Source organism: Myotis yumanensis, unplaced genomic scaffold, assembly GCF_028538775.1.
Source record: "Myotis yumanensis isolate MYYU_CA2020_CCGP unplaced genomic scaffold, mMyoYum1.0.hap1 SCAF_17, whole genome shotgun sequence".
NCBI lineage: Eukaryota > Metazoa > Chordata > Mammalia > Chiroptera > Vespertilionidae > Myotis > Myotis yumanensis.
In genome coordinates this window covers 875,091-892,391 of record NW_027223768.1, presented here as the reverse complement: position 1 = coordinate 892,391, position 17,301 = coordinate 875,091, and the positions used below count along the sequence as shown (strand labels likewise).

Sequence of the window (17,301 nt, the reverse complement as noted above, 5' to 3'; positions counted from 1 at the left end):
TAGGAGAAAACACTTAGCCAAAAACAAACAAACAAACAGAAAACAACAAAAAACAAACAAACCCAAAAAACAACAAACCTGCAAAAAAACACACAAACTAAAGCAAACAAACCCCCCACGAGTCAGCACCCGGGGACGCGGGCACCTACCAGACGGGAGTTCCTCTTCATGTCCTTCAGCTGCGCCGTCAGCTTGTCCAGCTCCGTCTGGTGGACCTCCAGGTACTCGCTGCGAACACAAGAGGACGTGCTGCTGTGAACTCGCGGCCGCCGCTGCGGATGGACCAGGGCTGCTGGCCTCCCTCCGCGGGGCAGGGCCGGAGCTGGCTCTGCGGTCAGCGGGGAACGAGGGGCTGCAGCTCCCCAGTCGCTCAGCTTAGGCTCTGGCACTGCCTCCGGGACCGCCCAGGTGGTCCGAGGAGACCCCCACGAGGCCGCGCGCCGGCACAGAAAAACCAGCGGGCGGGGAGGCCACAGAGCTCTGTCTGGCTCCACAGCACTGACTGGGGTGGGCGACGTTCCCACGCAGGCGGGCAGGTGGGTTCTGGGCAAACGAGGCCGAGAATGTAGCCGGGAAGGTTCCAGAACCGTCTTCAGCAAGCGCTGAAACAGGCCTCCTGTGCACAGTGTTACACGGAAGCCAATACTCCCCGGGGCCAGTTAAACACGTGGCTACTTCACCTTCCTCGCTGTCACCGGCATCACCTCGAACCCAACAAACGCCACCTTTGGGATTAACCTAAGGCTTCCTCGATGGCGGTGCAGGAATAAAATACGCCGGCCGGCGTGGCTCAGGGGTTGAGCCTTGACCTATAAACCAGGAGGTCAGGGTTCAATTCCCATCAGGGCACAAGCCCGGGTTGTGGGCTCCATCGCCAGTGTGGGGCGTGCAGGAGGCAGCCGATCCATGATTCTCTCTCATCACTGATGCTTCTATCTCTCTCTCTCCCTCTCCCTTCCTCTCTGAAATCAGTAAAAATGTATTTTTTCAAAAAGAAGAATAAGATATCTACTATAGAAACGGACATTTTAAAATGATCTCGCAAGATTCGTTTTTCCTCTGGCCCCCAGCCCCCAGCCTTTAGGACCGAGAAAGGGTGGGCTCCCGGCGAGGCTGGCGCTCTTACTCGAGTCCGCCTTTCAGGGCCCGGTAGACCTCCTCCACCCTGGCGGGCTGCGGCTCCTTGGGGGGGCTGCTGTTCTTGTGCCCTAAGTTGTGCATCTTCTTCAGTTTGGCCTGAGGCTTCTTGAGGGCAGAAGCATTTTCGATGAAGGAGTTACACCTGTGAAAGAAGAAAGAGCAGAAATTGTGGCTCCGGCGCCCAAAGGAATTCCACGGAGAAAACGCCTCTCAGTCATCTCGGGTTTGTGTCTGTGTCTTTGGGGGAAGGACGCTGCTGAGCCAGCACACACTGCGTTTCCTGGCAGATGTAACTGCTGAAATCTGGAAGCGTTGCCGGGCTGTGCTTTCCTCCAGTCAGGTGACAACACTCCGAGTGAAAATGTATCATGTCACTGGGACCCCACAGGAAACCAAGGACACATGCTCTCAGGTGGAAATAAGAAACAGGCAGAAGGATATACACTGATTTAAAAAAAAAACCATGTGCATCAGCAACGCCAGGCATGAACGTCTACTAAATTAGACTAGGGTGTGAATGACTAACTTTGTGATCAAGAGCCATAAGCAGGACAAATGGCTAATGCTGTGTAGTGTGAAAGCACAGCACACAGGGCTGGACTGATGGGTTTTTCTTAAGCTCTGTTTTCACGGAGTACGTTAGGTTTGGGTTTAACATAAAGCCCAATGTCTCTGTGAGTGGAGGCAGCCAGGATCCAGCAATTTCATGTCTGGGTATTTCTCCAAAGGAAACAAAAACACTAACTCACAGTGATTTACACACCCCGTGTTCCCTGCAGTGTCATGGACAGGCCCACAACGTGGAAACAACCCCAGGGTCCACAGGTGAATGAATGAATGAAGACACTGTGACGGGCATGGATACAACGGAGTATTACTCAACCATAAAACAGAGTGAAATCTTGCCCTTTGCGACAATATGGATGGACCTAGAGAGTATTATGCTGAGTGAGAGAAGTCAGACAGGGAAAGACAAATGCCATGTGATTTCACTTACATGTGTAATTTAAACACACACACACACACACACACACACACACCCCTAACCGAGAGAGACAGAGACAGCTTGGTGGTCGCCAGAGGTGGCGGTGGGTGGTGAGGTCAATAAGTGAAGGGGGTCAAAAAGGTGAAAAAGAAAAAAAAGGTAGCAAATCAAACTAGTGAGAAAAGGACAACATTTGATGTTGCAATGGATAAATTACAAGTCTTTCTTGTTTTGTACAAAAACATGCAAATATCCACCCGCAAACAGGCACATGTGTGACCTAGGTATTCCCCAAAGTAAATAAAAAAGGGGGAAAAACCTCACGAAAGGACATCTGCCCTCAGTGGGGATGACATCACAACTGGAGGAGATTCTAGAAAATGCTCTGTAACGGCGGATGCCTGGGAAAAGGCGAATCTGTTGTAGCTCGGAGCGGCCAAACGGGTTCAAACATTGGAGGCTCCTGGGTGATATTTCTGAAAAGACCTAAAAACGGGAGGGGTGGGAGTAGGGAGAGCTATCCCCATACACTCGTAGCTTTTCCTATATCTCAGCCACCTCCTCTGCAGGAGAAACGCTGAATGATAGAAAAGAAAGGTCACAGCCCGGCCGGCGTGGCTCAGTGGTTGAGCGTCCGCCTATGAACCGGGAGGTCACAGTTCCATTCCCGGTCGGGGCACATGCCCGGGTTGCGGGTTTCATCCCCAGTAGGGGATGTGCAGGAGGGAGCAGATTCATGATTTTCACCATTGATATTTCTTTCTCTCTCTCTCTCTCTCTCTCTCCCTTCCTCTCTGAAATCAATTAAAAATATTTTTTAAAAAAGAAAAGAAACAACAGTGCTTCATTGGGGTGGCTGACATATTTTCCAAGGCAGAGATGAAAGTAAGACGTGTGTGCGTGTGTGTGCGCATGTATGTGTGTGTGCATGTATGTGTGTGTGTGTATGTGTGTGCGTGTATGTGTGTGTGCGCGCTCACATGCACGCTGACGAGGCCGCGTGCACACAGATGCTCTGCTCAGCTCCTCCTCAGCCGCACCCCAGGGGAGCCCCGCGGACTTGCCTGGACCGCCGCTCCTGCAGGCCGCTGAACCCCGCGAACGACTGGCTCCGAATGATGCCGTTGGGCCCGCCGGGCGAGAAGGACTGGGTTCCCACCAGCATGATCTCGGGGAGTCTGGCCGGCAGCCCTGGAAGGCGGAGATGGCGGCTGTCAGGCAGGTTCAGGCAGACAACCCTACGCGTGTCAGCAGCGAGGCCGGTGCCACGGGGTCAGGCGGTGAGTCAGGAGCCCTGGGGGCTGGGACCCCGCCCCCCGAGTTCTCCCTGAGCCAGAGGGTGGCTCTCAGGTGCGGAGACATAAAGCCGGCCTCCCGGGACAGCAGCAAAAATAAACGCCGCACAATCATCAGGCTAGGGCTCCGCAGGGATATATGTAATTTTAAACAAGGTTCAACCACGCCTTCCAAATCAACCTCCTTGACGGTTCCTTCTCTACACCACAGGAGCTTTTTACTCTCCCCAAGAGAAAGCCGTAAGCTCTGTGTTTTTTCACATCGGGGACATTTTTGGCTCTTATCCTTTTAATCCTTTTTTTAAAAAAATTGAGTTATGCCCGGCTGGTTGAGCGTTGACCTATGAACCAGGAGGTCACGGTTGGATTCCCGGTCAGGGCGCAGGCCGGGGTTGTGGGCTCGATCCCCAGTGTGGGGCGTGCAGGAGGCAGCCGATCCGTGATTCTCTCTCATCATGGATGTTTCTCTCTCTCCCTCCCCGTCCCTTCCTCTCTGAAATCGATAAAATATGTGTATTTTTTAAACTGAGTTATTTACATTCAGTCTGTCGGTTGTGTCAGCACAGGAGTCAGTCCCATCACCCCGAACATTCCCACGCGCCCCCTTGGAGGGACTCCTCGTCCCAGCCAACCACGGATGTCTTCTGACTCTCTTGTTTTTAAAGCTTATTTTTCAAAATAAATTTTAAATTACACACACACACACACACACACACACACAAAACCCACAAAAACTTCACGATGTTTACCTCCATCCAACAAAAGCGGCAAAAGCCCAGGAGGCCACGCCCGTGCTCAGCCCCGTCCTGCCGCGCTTTCAAAACCCGTGGTCGCAGGGCCCGCACCCCGGCCTTCAGAGAGGAGCGGGCTTACACAAGGGCTCCCCTTCCTCCCGGGAGGGTCCTTGTTTTTTCACTATGTTTTTATTGTAAAGAGGGGGAGAGAGAGGAACATCCATGATGAGAGAGAATCATGGACCGGCTGCCTCCCGCACGCCCCTCACTGGGGATGGAGCCTGCAACCCCGGCCTGTGCCCTGACCGGGAACTGAACCCTGACCTCCTGGTTCATAGGTTGACACTGAGCCACGCAGGCTGGGCTAGAAATTATATATTTTTAAACCAAAAAGGTTTTCTCTCTAATGCAGTGGGTCACCTCGTTTCAGCCCTGACGACTGGCCCTGCTCGAGGGCCTTCTGGTTGAATGAACATGGAATTCAACCTGGTTTTTGGGGTCCCCAGGCGATTCCGATGCTCAGCAGAGAAAAGAAAAGGGAAAAAAATGATGCCGACTTGGTTGGCACTGTAAAGCTCTAGTTAAAACAGCCCGAGACCATTTCTCAAGTCCAACTTCTAAAACCTGCTGTTCAGCCTGAGGCCTCTCTCTGCAACGGTTCCATGAACTGAGCAAGACAGAAAAACACGGGCCCTCTTCCTCCGCCCCCCAACAGGTCAGAAACCCGGGGACAAAGCAATGTCTGTGGGGGTTCCTGTCTGTGGGGACCCCTAATGTCTGGGGGGGTTCCTAAAAAGATTTGGGGTAACACCTTCAGAGGCTTTCCATTATTTCCGTGTTGAATGGATGACCAGCGGGGAGTGTCCAGGTGCACGGTTCCAGTGCTCACTGGTCTTTCTGGTCTTAGAAATGATCATTAACGGCGTGCACACGGGAACGGCGTGCACACGGGAGCGGCGTGCACACGGGAATGGCGTGCACACGGGAGCGGCGTGCACACGGGAGCGGCGTGCACACGGGAGCGGCGTGCAAACGGGAGCGACGTGCACACGGGAGCGGCGTGCACACGGGAGCGGCGTGCACACGGGAACGGCGTGCACACGGGAAAAACGTGCACACGGGAACGGCGTGCACACGGGAACGACGTGCACACGGGAACAACGTGCACACGGGAACGGCGTGCACACGGGAACGGCGTGCACACGGGAAAAACGTGCACACGGGAACGGCGTGCACACGGGAACGGCGTGCACACGGGAACGGCGTGCACACGGGAACAACGTGCACACGGGAGCGACGTGCACGCGGGAACGGCATGCACGCGGGAACGCCGTGCACGCGGGAACGCCATGCACACGGGAACGATGTGCACACGGGAACGACGTGCACACGGGAACGGCGTGCACACGGGAGCAGGACCAGCTGTTCCGGCTGCTCCGAGCCCGCTGCGCCTCCGCGGAGGTGGATGCTGCCGGCAGTAAGCCGGCCTGCCCAGGGGTCTGCGTGCATTTATGTGACACCCCACCGAGCCCACGAGCATCAGAGGGGAGGCATTTCTTAGAGCGTGGGCCTCACAGGCAGCTGGGCGGCTGCTGCTGAGAGCAACCTACGCCCACCACCAACCCCCTGGTCTGACGCCAGATTCAAAGCCAAGGCTCCGGTGTGGAGGGAACGGCCCGCCTGGCGCTCCCGATCCCCAGGCGTTCCCCCGGCAGCCCCTTCCTCCCGAGCGTGGCGGTGGCGGCCTCTTTGCTAACGAACAGCGTCAGCTGGGCACCGACATCTTCGCTGGGAGCCACCAGGTGTTTTTATCGCCGCCGTAAGAACTGAGCTCCATCTTTGGAAATCCTGGAGGCACCCGGGAGGGCCTGGGAGGATGTGACGTACTTGTTCCCTCGCCCAGCACGTGTGCCTGACACGGAGTTCGCTAACGGGCACGGGAGGCAGTAGCACACGGAATCGGGACTTATCTATAAAGCCTCAGAGGGAGGATAGGACATTATCTGAAAGCTATTCGGACACAGCCTCCGGATCGAATGAATACGTATTTCCTACGGTCGGTTCATTGATCCCTGGCCCCCCGAACAGGCAGGAAAATACAGCTCAGCCCGGCCGGTGTGGCTCAGTGGTTGAGCGTCGACCTCTGAACCAGGAGGTCAGCGTTTGATTCCTGGTCAGGGCACAGGCCCGGGTGGCGGGCTTGATCCCCAGTAGGGAGTGTGCAGGAGGCAGCTGATCCATGATTCTCAACATTGAGGTTTCTCTCTCTGAAATCAATAAAAAATATTTTAAAAAAGAAAATACAGCCCTAACTGGTTTGGCTCAGTGGACAGAGCGTCGGCCTGGGGACTGAAGGGTCCCAGGTTCGATTCCGGTCAAGGGCATGTACCTTGGTTGCGGGCACATCCCCAGTAAGGGGTGTGCAGGAGGCAGCTGATGGATATTTCTAACTCTCTATCCCTCTCCCTTCCTTTCTGCAAAAAATCAATAAAATATATTTTTTTAAAAAGAAAAGAAAAGACAGCTAGCACACGGACCGATGGCGTGCGTGGGGCCCGGCCCTCGCTGGGCTGGGAGGTGTGGGAGGTCCTGGCCCCGGGGAGGTAACGGCAGGCTGTCCTTTCCAACCCGAGTTACATTCGTCACTTCATCCCTGTTGTTATGACAACACTTTTAAAGCAGCACTTGAAGCGCCCGGCACTCCGGCATCTCATTATAGCGCAGAGCACACACGGGAGGGGGAGGCGCAGGGCACACACGGGAGGGGGAGGCCCGGCCTCCTCGGCCCTGGCCCCAGACTTGCTTTTTCTTTTCTTTTTAAATATATTTTTGTTGATTTCAGAAAGGAAGGGAGAAGGAGAGAGAGAGAGAGAAAAACATCAATGACAAGAGAGAATCATGGATCGGCTGCCTCCTGCACGTGCCCTAGTGGGGATGGAGCCCACCACCCCAGCATGTGCCCTTGACCGGAATCGAACCTGGGACCCTTCAGTCCGCAGGCCGACGACACGCTACCCACTGACCCACACTGGCCAGAGCCGAGCAGGCATTTTTAAGAGCTGGTTTTCTATGGCAGATCTGTTAGCTGTCCAGTGAGCACCCTGCCGACCGTCAGCTGCTCGGAACGCCTGATTTTGGGGGGCTGTCACTCACACTGCATGGTTTCTCCGACCTCATCGCCAGACCCAGGGGCTGACCGTAGGTGTCGAGTACCAGCAAATGGGATGCGCAGAACTCGGAATGTGAGCTGGGCCACGTCTTTCGAGAATGGCAGGAACCCCAGGAGCGTGTATTGTGATCCGAGGAGGGAGCGGATTTTTTTCGGCACCAAAAATATTTCCCTGCCCCTTCCACCCCGCGGGGCAGATGCGCTCCAGCTGCTCCACCCGGGGCATTCAGGCGACGAGAGACGGGGCGGCGGCATGGACAGGTGGCTGGACACAGCCAGTCACTGCGCCCCCACCCTTCGGCCGCCCCCTGGGTGACACCGTGCACCATTACTATTCGCAGCGAGGAAGGGCAGGGCCTGAACCCCAGTTACGCTCCTGTTGCTTCCCGAGTCAAAGCAAACGGTACGAGTGCGAGCATTTGCCCCCGTCAGCGAGAGCACGCTTCCGGTGGCCCCTGGATGTGTCCCTGTCCCCCGAGACACTGTCACCCCTCCCAGCTCTAACGAATGGAGGGTCTTAAGTCACAGTCTTAGAGATCGTCACGGTGTCTTTGTAAAAGGCAGAGAGCAGTCCGGCCAGTGTGGCTCAGTGGTTAGGCGTGGACCTGTGAACCAGGAGGTCACAGTTCGATTCCCAGGCAGGGCACATGGCCGGGCTGCGGGCTCCACCCCAGTGTGGGGTGTGCAGGGGCAGCCGATCTAGGATGTTCCTCTCTCATGGATGCTTCTATCTATCCCTCTCCCTTCCTCTCTCTCAAAAGATCAATAAAACATTTTTTTTAAAATCGCAATGGCTTCCCATGTGCCCGGAAGGCCTCGTCTGGACCCGCACAGGGAACCACGTGATGTAGGGAGGGGGGACAGGCCTGTCCACCGGACGCAGGGCCGACCGACGTGCAGGCCTGGCTGGTGGATCCGTTAGACCGTGAAGAAGCGAGACCAGCTCTTCCACGGAAACCAACCGCCCTCACCCCGCCTTCCAGCGCCCGGCCGTCAGCTCACCGCAGGAGACGGGAGCTGGGGTGCCGGTGGCCTCTCTGGCCTGGGCTGCTTTCTTCCCTCCGTGGGGACAGAGCCAAAAAAAAAAAAAATCATCTGGAAAATATCTTAATGTGAAGAAACCCACTTTGAGGATCTAAAAAAAACACTCCAAACGCAACCCTGGAAAAAGAAACACCACGTGTCACCTCTCCCCTCACTGGGCCAAAGGCCACTGTGACCGAGTCCCAAGGGCGGGCTGAGAGGGGAGGGCCTGGGAGCCGGCAGGGAGCAGGCCTGGCCTTCCCACGTCGTCCGGGGCAGCTTTCCACTCGCAAAGCGCAGGCGCAAGGAGCGCCGAGAGGAAGCTGCCAGGCTCAGGCTCTGGGGACGTGGCCGCCAACAGGCCCGAGGGGGGGACGGACGGGCGGGGGGCAGCCCTCACCCGCCTGCTCCCCAGGATGGCAGGGGTCCCGCTGCAGAGACCACTCGAGGGACACCCTGGGCGGAGGGCAGGTGGGGCGAGGACACCTCCGCGCCCGCCTCTCACAGCCTCACACCGTGACCTTGACAAGACAGCCGACCTTTTCGCGTGTGTCCTATCTTGTGAGACCGGGACGCCCGCGTCAGGCTGCCTCCACCACGGCTGCTCGGCGGCTCACGGGGACGACGGGGGTGCGCGCAGCTGAACACTGCACACACCCACGGAAACCGGGTGCCATCACGCAGACCAGGGGCGGGGGACGTCCGGCCCGAATCGTTGGGCCGGGCCCTGAGGCACGAGGGGCGAGTTCATCAAACAGACAGGCTCATCGGTAAGTGGGTCGCTTTGCTCGGCCCGAGAATGGTGTTCTAAATATCCAGACGTGTGCTCGCCTCGGCAGCACAGATACTGAAATTGGAACGATAGAGATTTGCATGGCCCCTGCGCGAGGACGACACGCAAATCCGTGAAGCGTCCCACATTTATAAATAAATAAATATCCAGATGGCCCCTGGCAGGAAGAAGTTCCTCACTCCTGACTTACTATTTTTTTAAAAAATATATTTTTTTTATTGATTTCAGAGAGGGAGGGAGAGGGAGAGAGCAACATCAGTGATGAGAGAGAATCACGGATCGGCTGCCTCCTGCACACCCCACACTGGGGGTGGAGCCCGCAACCCGGACCTGTGCCCTGACCAGGAATCGAACCCTGACCTCCTGGTTCATAGATGGATGCTCAGCCCCTGAGCCAGGCCGCTGGCTGTTCCCACCAGTGGCGGCCTCATCCCAGGGCTGTCGCTTGTGCCGCCAGCAGGCAGCTTCTTGTTCGTTGATCGGATCGGGCAGCGGCCCCGTTGGCCGCCCAGTGTCACACCTGACTTTCCCAGTTGTTCTGGGAAATTTAAGCCGTCGTGTGTTTTCCCGGCCCTCCTGACCCAACCCTCCCGTGAGCCAGGCATGATGTTCCCATGTTGTCTGTGGCGGGGCCTGATGGTGTTCTCAGAGCTGGATCCCCGTGTACCCCCGGCTCCCCTTCCACTCCTTAACCCACACGGCATGAAAGCAGGGGAGACCCTGGTTCGGCGCGGACCCCTTCAAGGCGGCTGACATGCGGCCAATAACCCTACAGAGTAGAAGTAGGGCCTTGCCATGCGGGGGGCCTGGGGTGGGGGGCCGTGTCCTGAAGTCCTTGCTTAGGGTCGTTCACCCGGAACCTCGGGGAGCAGCAGGGGGGCTGGTGTGAGTCACCCCCCAGGAGGTGGGCGGCGGGGGGGCAGCGGAGGCCAAGGCGCTTCAGGCGTCCCCTGCAGCACAAAGTGGGGACCTGAGGCGGCACCGGGAGCGACCTCCGGGGGTGTTAGGGCAGAGACAGGATGTTGGGGACCAGCTGTTAACTGTAAGAAATATCCCTCGAGCTCTGTTAACGGTGACCGTGCTGTTCTGATGAAAGAAGGGGCTCCCTAACCTGGCGGGGAGGTCACCTGGGAATGCGGCCCCTCCTCCCCGTCGGGAGCTGCCTGTGACCCTGGAAAGATGAGCAACCTGTTGCACAAACCAGAGCCGCCGGCCCTTTGAAGACCCCCAGCCCTTGCCTGCCCCCAGGCCTTTGCAAGTCCCCAGCCGTATTAGCTGTGACCTGCCCGTCTGGCGGCCTTTTGCCTACTTCCCCATGTAATCGCTGTCCTTTTACCCAGTACAAGCAGCAGGCTTATGGGGGGGGGGGGGGGGGGGACGCAGATCTTTGTGGGTGACCCGTTCGTTGTCCGGTTACAGGAGAAGCATGGGCTCCAGGAGACTGTCCCCGAGCACTGGCCCCTCCCCGGGGAGGAGACACGCGTGCCCTTGGCGTCCGTCTGTGCTGCTTTTGTGTTTTCAAGGGCCCTCCCCCTCCCGACCAGCCCCCCTTCCCTACATCCTCCTGTCCTCGGGGACAAGGACAGAGGAGACGCCCGAGAAAGGCGCCTTTGTTCCCCGGCTGCTTCCTGACCAGGTGCCGGAGGAGGAAGAGGTCACCTCTGGGCCCAGAGGTGAGGGCCGTGGATCAAACCCAAGCGACGAGGGGCACAGACAGGCAGGCGCTAGGAGACGGGCTTCTCCGTGCGAGTTGTGTGTGGCAGGGCCCCCGCCAGCCCTGTCTCGCCACCGTCACCGTCACTAACAGCCCGACGTCATCACGGGTCCCTGCAGACCCCCCTCACAGTTCCCAACTCGCCCCCTTCAGCGTCGAACCGGGAGCTAGGCCACAGGCTGTGACCAGTCGATGCCCAGCCTGCTCTTTGCCGACACAGTGGAGGACAGCACAGGACCCCCTGTGCCCGCAGGGGGCGCACGATCCTCCTGGTCTCCCGTGAGGGGAGCCCCCCTCCTTCCGTCTACCCGCAGCCTCACACAAGCCCACGGGCGGAATGAAATCCTGGACCACCCATTCTTCCCTTCCTCTGACCTCGAGCCCTCATTGCTGGGGTGACCGTCGTCAATGCATCATCGGAACAGGAACACTTCTGCGTGAAATGGGTGCTACTAACAATTAGCAACCTGTCCGGCGTGGCTCAGCGGCTGAGCATCAACCTATGAACCGGGAGGTCAGGGTTCGATTCCCGGTCAGGGCACAGGCCCGGGTTGCAGGCTCAATCCCCAGTGTGGGGCGTGCAGGAGGCAGCCGGTCCATGGTTCTCTCTCATCATGGATGTTTCTCTCTCTCCCTTTCCCTCTCCCTTCCTCTCTGAAATCAATAAAAATGTATTAAAAAGTAACAGACAGGAGTGGTGTCCACACTGGGCCCCGGGGCGCACGGTCTGTCTGGAGAGCCCGAGAAAACCGGGGATAAAAACATCTACTATTTCTAGGGCAGGTTTCCAACCAACTCGGGATGAGAGTCTCTGACCCAAACACCGGGGCCACTAGAGCAGAGCGGCAGGACGTGTGGCTGTTCTGACACGAATTCCTTCGAGATGCGCGTGTCCAGGGCTTCGGCTCGGCTGCGCATCTCGCAGGCCAGCGGCCGCGGTGAGGTTGTCATTTTCAGGGGAAATGCCTCAAGAAGCTGCTGTGAGGACTCGAGTTTGACCGGGGAGAGGAACGAAAAGGAACAGCCGCGTCACCGTCTCCCTCCGGCACTTTCTCTGGATCACAGTGAGGGGCTCCCTCACGTGACAGCTGCGTGGGCCCCGCCCTCCTCTCCGCTCGCCTTGGGGACCCGGCGATGAGCTGCCGGCCTGTCTGTCCCTCCTCCCCCGGCCCCAGCCCCAGCCCCCCATTCCCTCGCCTCCTCCGTCAGCTGTATTCTTTTCCGGTTGAACGGCCACAAACACAAGCTGTCTATCTGCTCCCGCCCGAGGCGTTCGGCTCGGCAGGTGGACAGAACCTTGGGGAGGGACCTGTCCTTGCAGGGCCGCCTGGGCCAGGGAAGCCCCGGTGGAAAGTCAGGTCTGGCCCAGCCGGGGTGGCTCAGCGGTTGAGCCAGGTCAGGGTTCGATTCCCGGTCAGGGCACATGCCCGGGTGGTGGGCTCTATCCCCAGTGCGGGGCGTGCAGGAGGCAGCCGGTCCATGATTCTCTGTCATCATTGATGTTTCTCTCTCCTCCTCTCCCTTCCTCTCTGAAATCAATAAAAGGCATTTTTTTTTAAAAAAGCAAGACAGGCCGGCCATTGCCCCGAGCACCATCGTGAACATGACAGCTCCCTTCCACCACCACTTCCTGCGAGAAGAGCAGGAAACTACTTTTGGACGTCTGGCTGCTTTTCAGAATGAAAACAAGACAGCTTTTACCCCTCCCCCCCCCCCGCCCCCCAGCGAATGCCCACACACACCCAGCGAACGCAGTGACAGCACAATGGAACGCTGGCTTTTAAACTCTTCAACCGAAGGGGCTGTTGGCTGCCGGAGCCGAGCATTTAACACGAACACGTGTTCAGCGTATGCGTCACCCTCCTCCGCTACCTTTGTCTCTCGACACAACAGGGGAGCCAAGAATCGAGAATTAAACCGAAGCATAAGACAGGCGGCTCGGCTACATGGGGAAGTGGGCATTGGCTAGTATCTGGGGTGGGGGCGGGAGGGGGGCATGTTCCCATGGAGTGACCTCAGATTTAGAGGAGGCCGCCTGGCCATCATGGGGGGCCTGGGTGGGGGTGGGGAGGAAGGTTCACGGCTCAAGAGAAGAATTTTGATGTGAGTTTAGATACCGAGATCTACGGACATAAAGGCTGCCTCCTTGCCCGCCCGGCGTGAATCAGTGGTTGAGCGTCGACCTATGAACCAGGAGGTCTCGGTTCAGTCCCGGTCAGGGCACCTGCCGGGTTGCAGGCTCGATCCCTGGTGGGGGGCGTGCAGGAGGCAGCTGATGCATGACTCTCTCATCATTGATGTTTCTCTCTCTCTCCCTCTCCCTTCCTCTGTGGGGGGGGGGGGGGGAGGCTGTCTCCCTCCCAGCCTCGAGCCCCCCCCCCGGCCCCCCACTGCTTCTTTATATTTATGCTGAAGCTAAAATATGCAAAGCAAAGTGTCACACGGAGTGTCAAGGAGCTGGAGTGTGGAGGACGGGAGAAGCCACAGCAACTGGGGGCTTTTGGAAACGACAAACACAGCATGTTTTCCCTGAACAGCCTCGGGTGTTTAGGTTTTCAGATGTTGGGGAGCAGCAGACTTCCGGACAGAAGGACACACGGCCTTCCTGGGGGACAGCCATGACTTGGCAGGATCTGAAGGGAAGGGGCTGCTGGGGAGGCTGACCCCCGGACGGGGCTGGAGGAAGTGGGGGAGGGAAGGCGTTTCCTCCGGCAGCTCTTACCCCTGTTACCCCGGGGGACACACCCCTGCAACTTATTCCGGCAGCTGGGCCCCCAGTCCCGGCTGCTGACCAGCTAACCCCGGGAGCAGCCTCCCGCTGCTGGCCCATGGGGTCCCGGCCGGCCGACATCCCCTGCCTGTGACAGCGGCCAGGCCCAGCGGGATGGAGATGCAATGGGGTGAGGGTAGGTGTTCTGGGGCAAACTCAGAGGCTGGTCCAAAAGGCTGGAGGGGGGCCGGCGGGGAGCTCAGTGAGGAGGATACTGGGGTGGGGGCAGGAGGGGGGGAGAGAGAGAGACAGAGAGAGAGAGAGAGAGAGAGATGAAAAGAGAAAGGAAGAAATGATGGGGTGTCAGGTACCACAGGGGTGAATGTCACACCAGATGCCCAGCCCCATAGACAGCGCCGAGTGCAAGTTCTCTGGGAATGGGGGCGACGATGGGCGGGTCCTAAACATCAGCCTGTCCCCCGCCCCCATGCGGCCAGGAGGCCCCCCCTAAAGCTGCATGGCTCGGGGTGGGAGCCGGATGCAGGGAGCAAAGCCGCCGCGTTTTCTGAGACCAACCTTGTCACTCAGTCTCCCAGGCGCACAGGGATCTGCAGGGAGAGCCCAGCTGCCCATCTCCCCCTGCACCCCACCCTCACCGCTCATCAGCTGGTTCTCTCCGTTTTCCCCTCCCCCCCCTGCTCCCCAGGGAGCTCTCCCTTCCACCCAGGACCTGCAAGGCTGCTGCCCCCTCCACCCCTGCTGGCTCCCGCTGGTCTAACACCAGACAGCGCCCTCTCCCTTCTGAAAGGAGGCGCTCTCCCGCCCGCACCCGGCTCCGTGGTTGAGCTTTGACCTATGAGCCCGGAGGTCAGGGTTCGATTCCCGGTCAGGGCACAGGCCGGCTGCAGGCTCCATCCCCAGTAGGGGGCGTGCAGGAGGCAGCCCATCATTGATTCTCTCTCAGCATTGGTGTCTGTCTCTCTTTCCCTCTCCCTTCCTCTCTGACATCGATACAAATATATAATAATAATAAAATGAGGCATGCCCCCTGCTCCCTGCCCCCTCACCCCCAGGGACGGAGAGGGGGTGTGGTCTCGCAGTGACAGTTCCCCTGACCCCTCCCAGCCCTGGAGACTCGGGTGCTCTCACCCCGGGTGCGTCACCCCTCCCCCACCTTTCCAGACCCTGGTGGGCATCAGAGCGACGCCTTCTCCTCGCCCCTCCTCCGAGGGGCCCCCACCCCCACCGCCACTCTGGGGTCCGGACGCGCGGGGGAGAGGCACCGAGAGCCCTCCACCCCGACCTCCACCGGAGCCGGGCGCCAGGGCGCCTGCACCCCATGCCCAGGGCGCAGAGCTGGGGTCCTGGGCGCCTTCCGCCCGGCACTGCCCCGGGCTCCTCACCAACGTGTCGCCGGTCCCCCCACTCCCTGGGCACCTCAGGTCTCCCCATTCCCCCCTTCCCCCGGCACGTCAGGACGGTCAGCGCACCCCTTCCTGGCAGCAGCGGCGTGTCCCTGAGAAGGGTCTGACCCCGAGCCCCGCGGCGGGTGCGGGAGCCCCGGGCGCCCAGGTCCCCACGGCTGCCCGCGGCTGTGAGCGAGTCCGGGAGCCAGAGCCCGCGGGGGGCGGGGGGCGCACGTACCTAGAGAGGGCGACCGCTCCGCATGACAGGGACCCGCTCCGGCGGCGGGCGGCTCGGTCCCCGCGCACAGCCCGCCCGGCTGGCAGACACGGCGCTCGTCCGGGCGCGGGGACAGCGGTCCCTCCAGGGCGCCCGGCGCGGGCCGCGCGGTGCAGCTGCGCCCGGTGAAGGTGAGCGGCCGGCGGAGCGGAGCTGCCAGCGCGCGGGGCGGGAGCGCGGGGAGTGGGAGGCGGGAGCGCGCGGGCGGGAGCGCGGGGAGTGGGAGGCGGGAGCGCGCGGGGCGGGAGCGCAGAAAGGGGCGGGCGCGCGGGGGCGGAGCGTGGGGACCGGGGCGCGCGGGGCGGGAGCGCGGGGAGTGGGAGGCGGGAGCGCGCGGGGGGGGGAGCGCGGAAAGGGGCGGGCGCGCGGGGGGCGGAGCGTGGGGACCGGGGCGCGCGGGGCGGGGGCGCAGCGTGGGGACCGGGGCGCGCGGGGCGGGAGCGTGGGGAGTGAGAGGCGGGAGCGCGCGGGGGGGGGGAGCGCGGAAAGGGGCGGGCGCGCGGGGGCGGAGCGTGGGGACCGGGGCGCGCGGGGCGGGAGCGTGGGGAGTGAGAGGCGGGAGCGCGCGGGGGGGGGGAGCGCGGAAAGGGGCGGGCGCGCGGGGGCGGAGCGTGGGGACCGGGGCGCGCGGGGCGGGAGCCTGAGCGCGGGCAGCGGCGCCCCCCGCGCGGGCACGGCCTGGGGAGCAGAGCGCTGCCTGCGGCTCCGGGGGCCGCTCCCAGCGCCCCGCTCGCTCAGAGGCTGCTCGGGCGCCTGAAATCTGGGGCGGAGCCGCGCCCGGTGAGTGGCGGCGAGGACCCGAGGGAGCGGACGGAGACCCGCCCAGGACAGGTCCCAGCGGCTGGGGTCCCGACTGGAGGCTGCGGGGCCCGCGCGGGGCTGTGCGGGCGGCGGGGGCGGGGCCTGTGAGTGTGACTGTGAGTGTGAGTGTGTGTAAATGTGAGTGTGTGAGTGTGAGTGTGTGTAAATGTGAGTGTGTGTGAGTGTGTGTAAATGTGAGTGTGTGAGTGTGAGTGTGTGTAAATGTGAGTGTGAGAGTGTGAGTGTGTGTAAATGTGTGCGGTGCGTGTGGGGGACAGCCCAGAGCACCCACCTTGCCAAGGCCAGCACCCCGGGAGGACGGGGTTGGGAATGTCCTTCAAGTCTCCCCGGGAAGGAAGGGGCCGGTGGCAGGAGGCCGGGGACATGAGTCAGGTGCCTCATGGACAACGCCCCCTTTCTATTCCTGTCCCCATTTCACAGACAGGAAAACTGATGCTCTGAGAGGCCGGGAACTCGCCCCTGGTCACCACGGTGAAGCTGTTATCCAAAGTCAGGGGTGGTTTAAAAATGCAAGGCCCTTTGTTGTTAATCCTCACCCGAGGATATGTTTCCACTGATTTTAGAGCGAGTGGAAGAGAGAGGGAAACATCGATGTGAGAGAAACACATGGATTGGTTGCCTCCTGCACGGGCCAGGACCCGGGCCAGGGAGGAGCCTGCGACGGAGGTACGTGCTGTTGACCTGAACCGAACCCGGGACCCTTCAGTCCACAGGCCGTCGCCCTATCCACTGAGCCACACCAGCGAGGGCTCAATGCTCTTCTTACCACAGTGTGCTCCACCCTCACCCCGTCTCTCCTGCGGGTGTCCAGTTGAGGCTTGGGGTGAATGTGGGGGGCAGGGTGGTACATACAGAGCCAGAGGCCAGGGGACCGAGGGAGCCAGAGCGGCTGGTGGCTCCCGCCTTCAGGTCTCCTCACTGGCACCCTGGATTTGGGACGGAAGCTCAGAGGGAAGGAGGGGTACAGTCACCTCGATGCCCCTCGACCTGCCCCCTCAGGGAGGGAGTGGAGCAGGCGGGATCCGGGCGGTGAAGGCCCAGCACACGGCCGCTTCCCTCGTTGGACGGGAGGCTCCTGGCTGTGGGGTCTGCGGGTGACGGGGACCCCATAGTTCTAGCACCGACCCTCCCCGAGGTCAGGGGCACGCGGGCGGGAGGGCCAGGCAGCGAAGCTCGACACAGCCAGCACACAACACAGTCTTTCCCGATCGTCTGGCCCAAACCCGAGAAGCG

At 60.2% G+C, this 17,301-nt stretch overlaps 1 protein-coding gene and 1 non-coding gene across 5 annotated transcripts in view; one reads left to right on the top strand and one right to left on the bottom strand.

Moving 5' to 3' along the window:
- Window positions 1-17,301, bottom strand: part of RIPOR2 (RHO family interacting cell polarization regulator 2) — a 56,803-nt gene that overhangs the window by 27,889 nt on the left and 11,613 nt on the right. For 3 of the 4 annotated variants that reach the window (XM_070397563.1, XM_070397564.1, XM_070397566.1), the window contains exons 2-4: window positions 3,190-3,316; window positions 1,127-1,282; window positions 150-228 (exon numbers count right to left, since the gene is read on the bottom strand). In XM_070397563.1, coding sequence (XP_070253664.1) covers window positions 150-228; window positions 1,127-1,282; window positions 3,190-3,316 — 362 coding nt within the window. Of the gene's footprint in view, window positions 1-149; window positions 229-1,126; window positions 1,283-3,189; window positions 3,317-15,207; window positions 15,373-17,301 lie in introns of those variants that run through there. The other variant, XM_070397565.1, reaches the window with a different exon arrangement.
- LOC138996550 (U6 spliceosomal RNA) lies at window positions 9,170-9,271 on the top strand. The gene has a single exon (XR_011468827.1). It is a non-coding gene; the product is annotated as a U6 spliceosomal RNA (small nuclear RNA).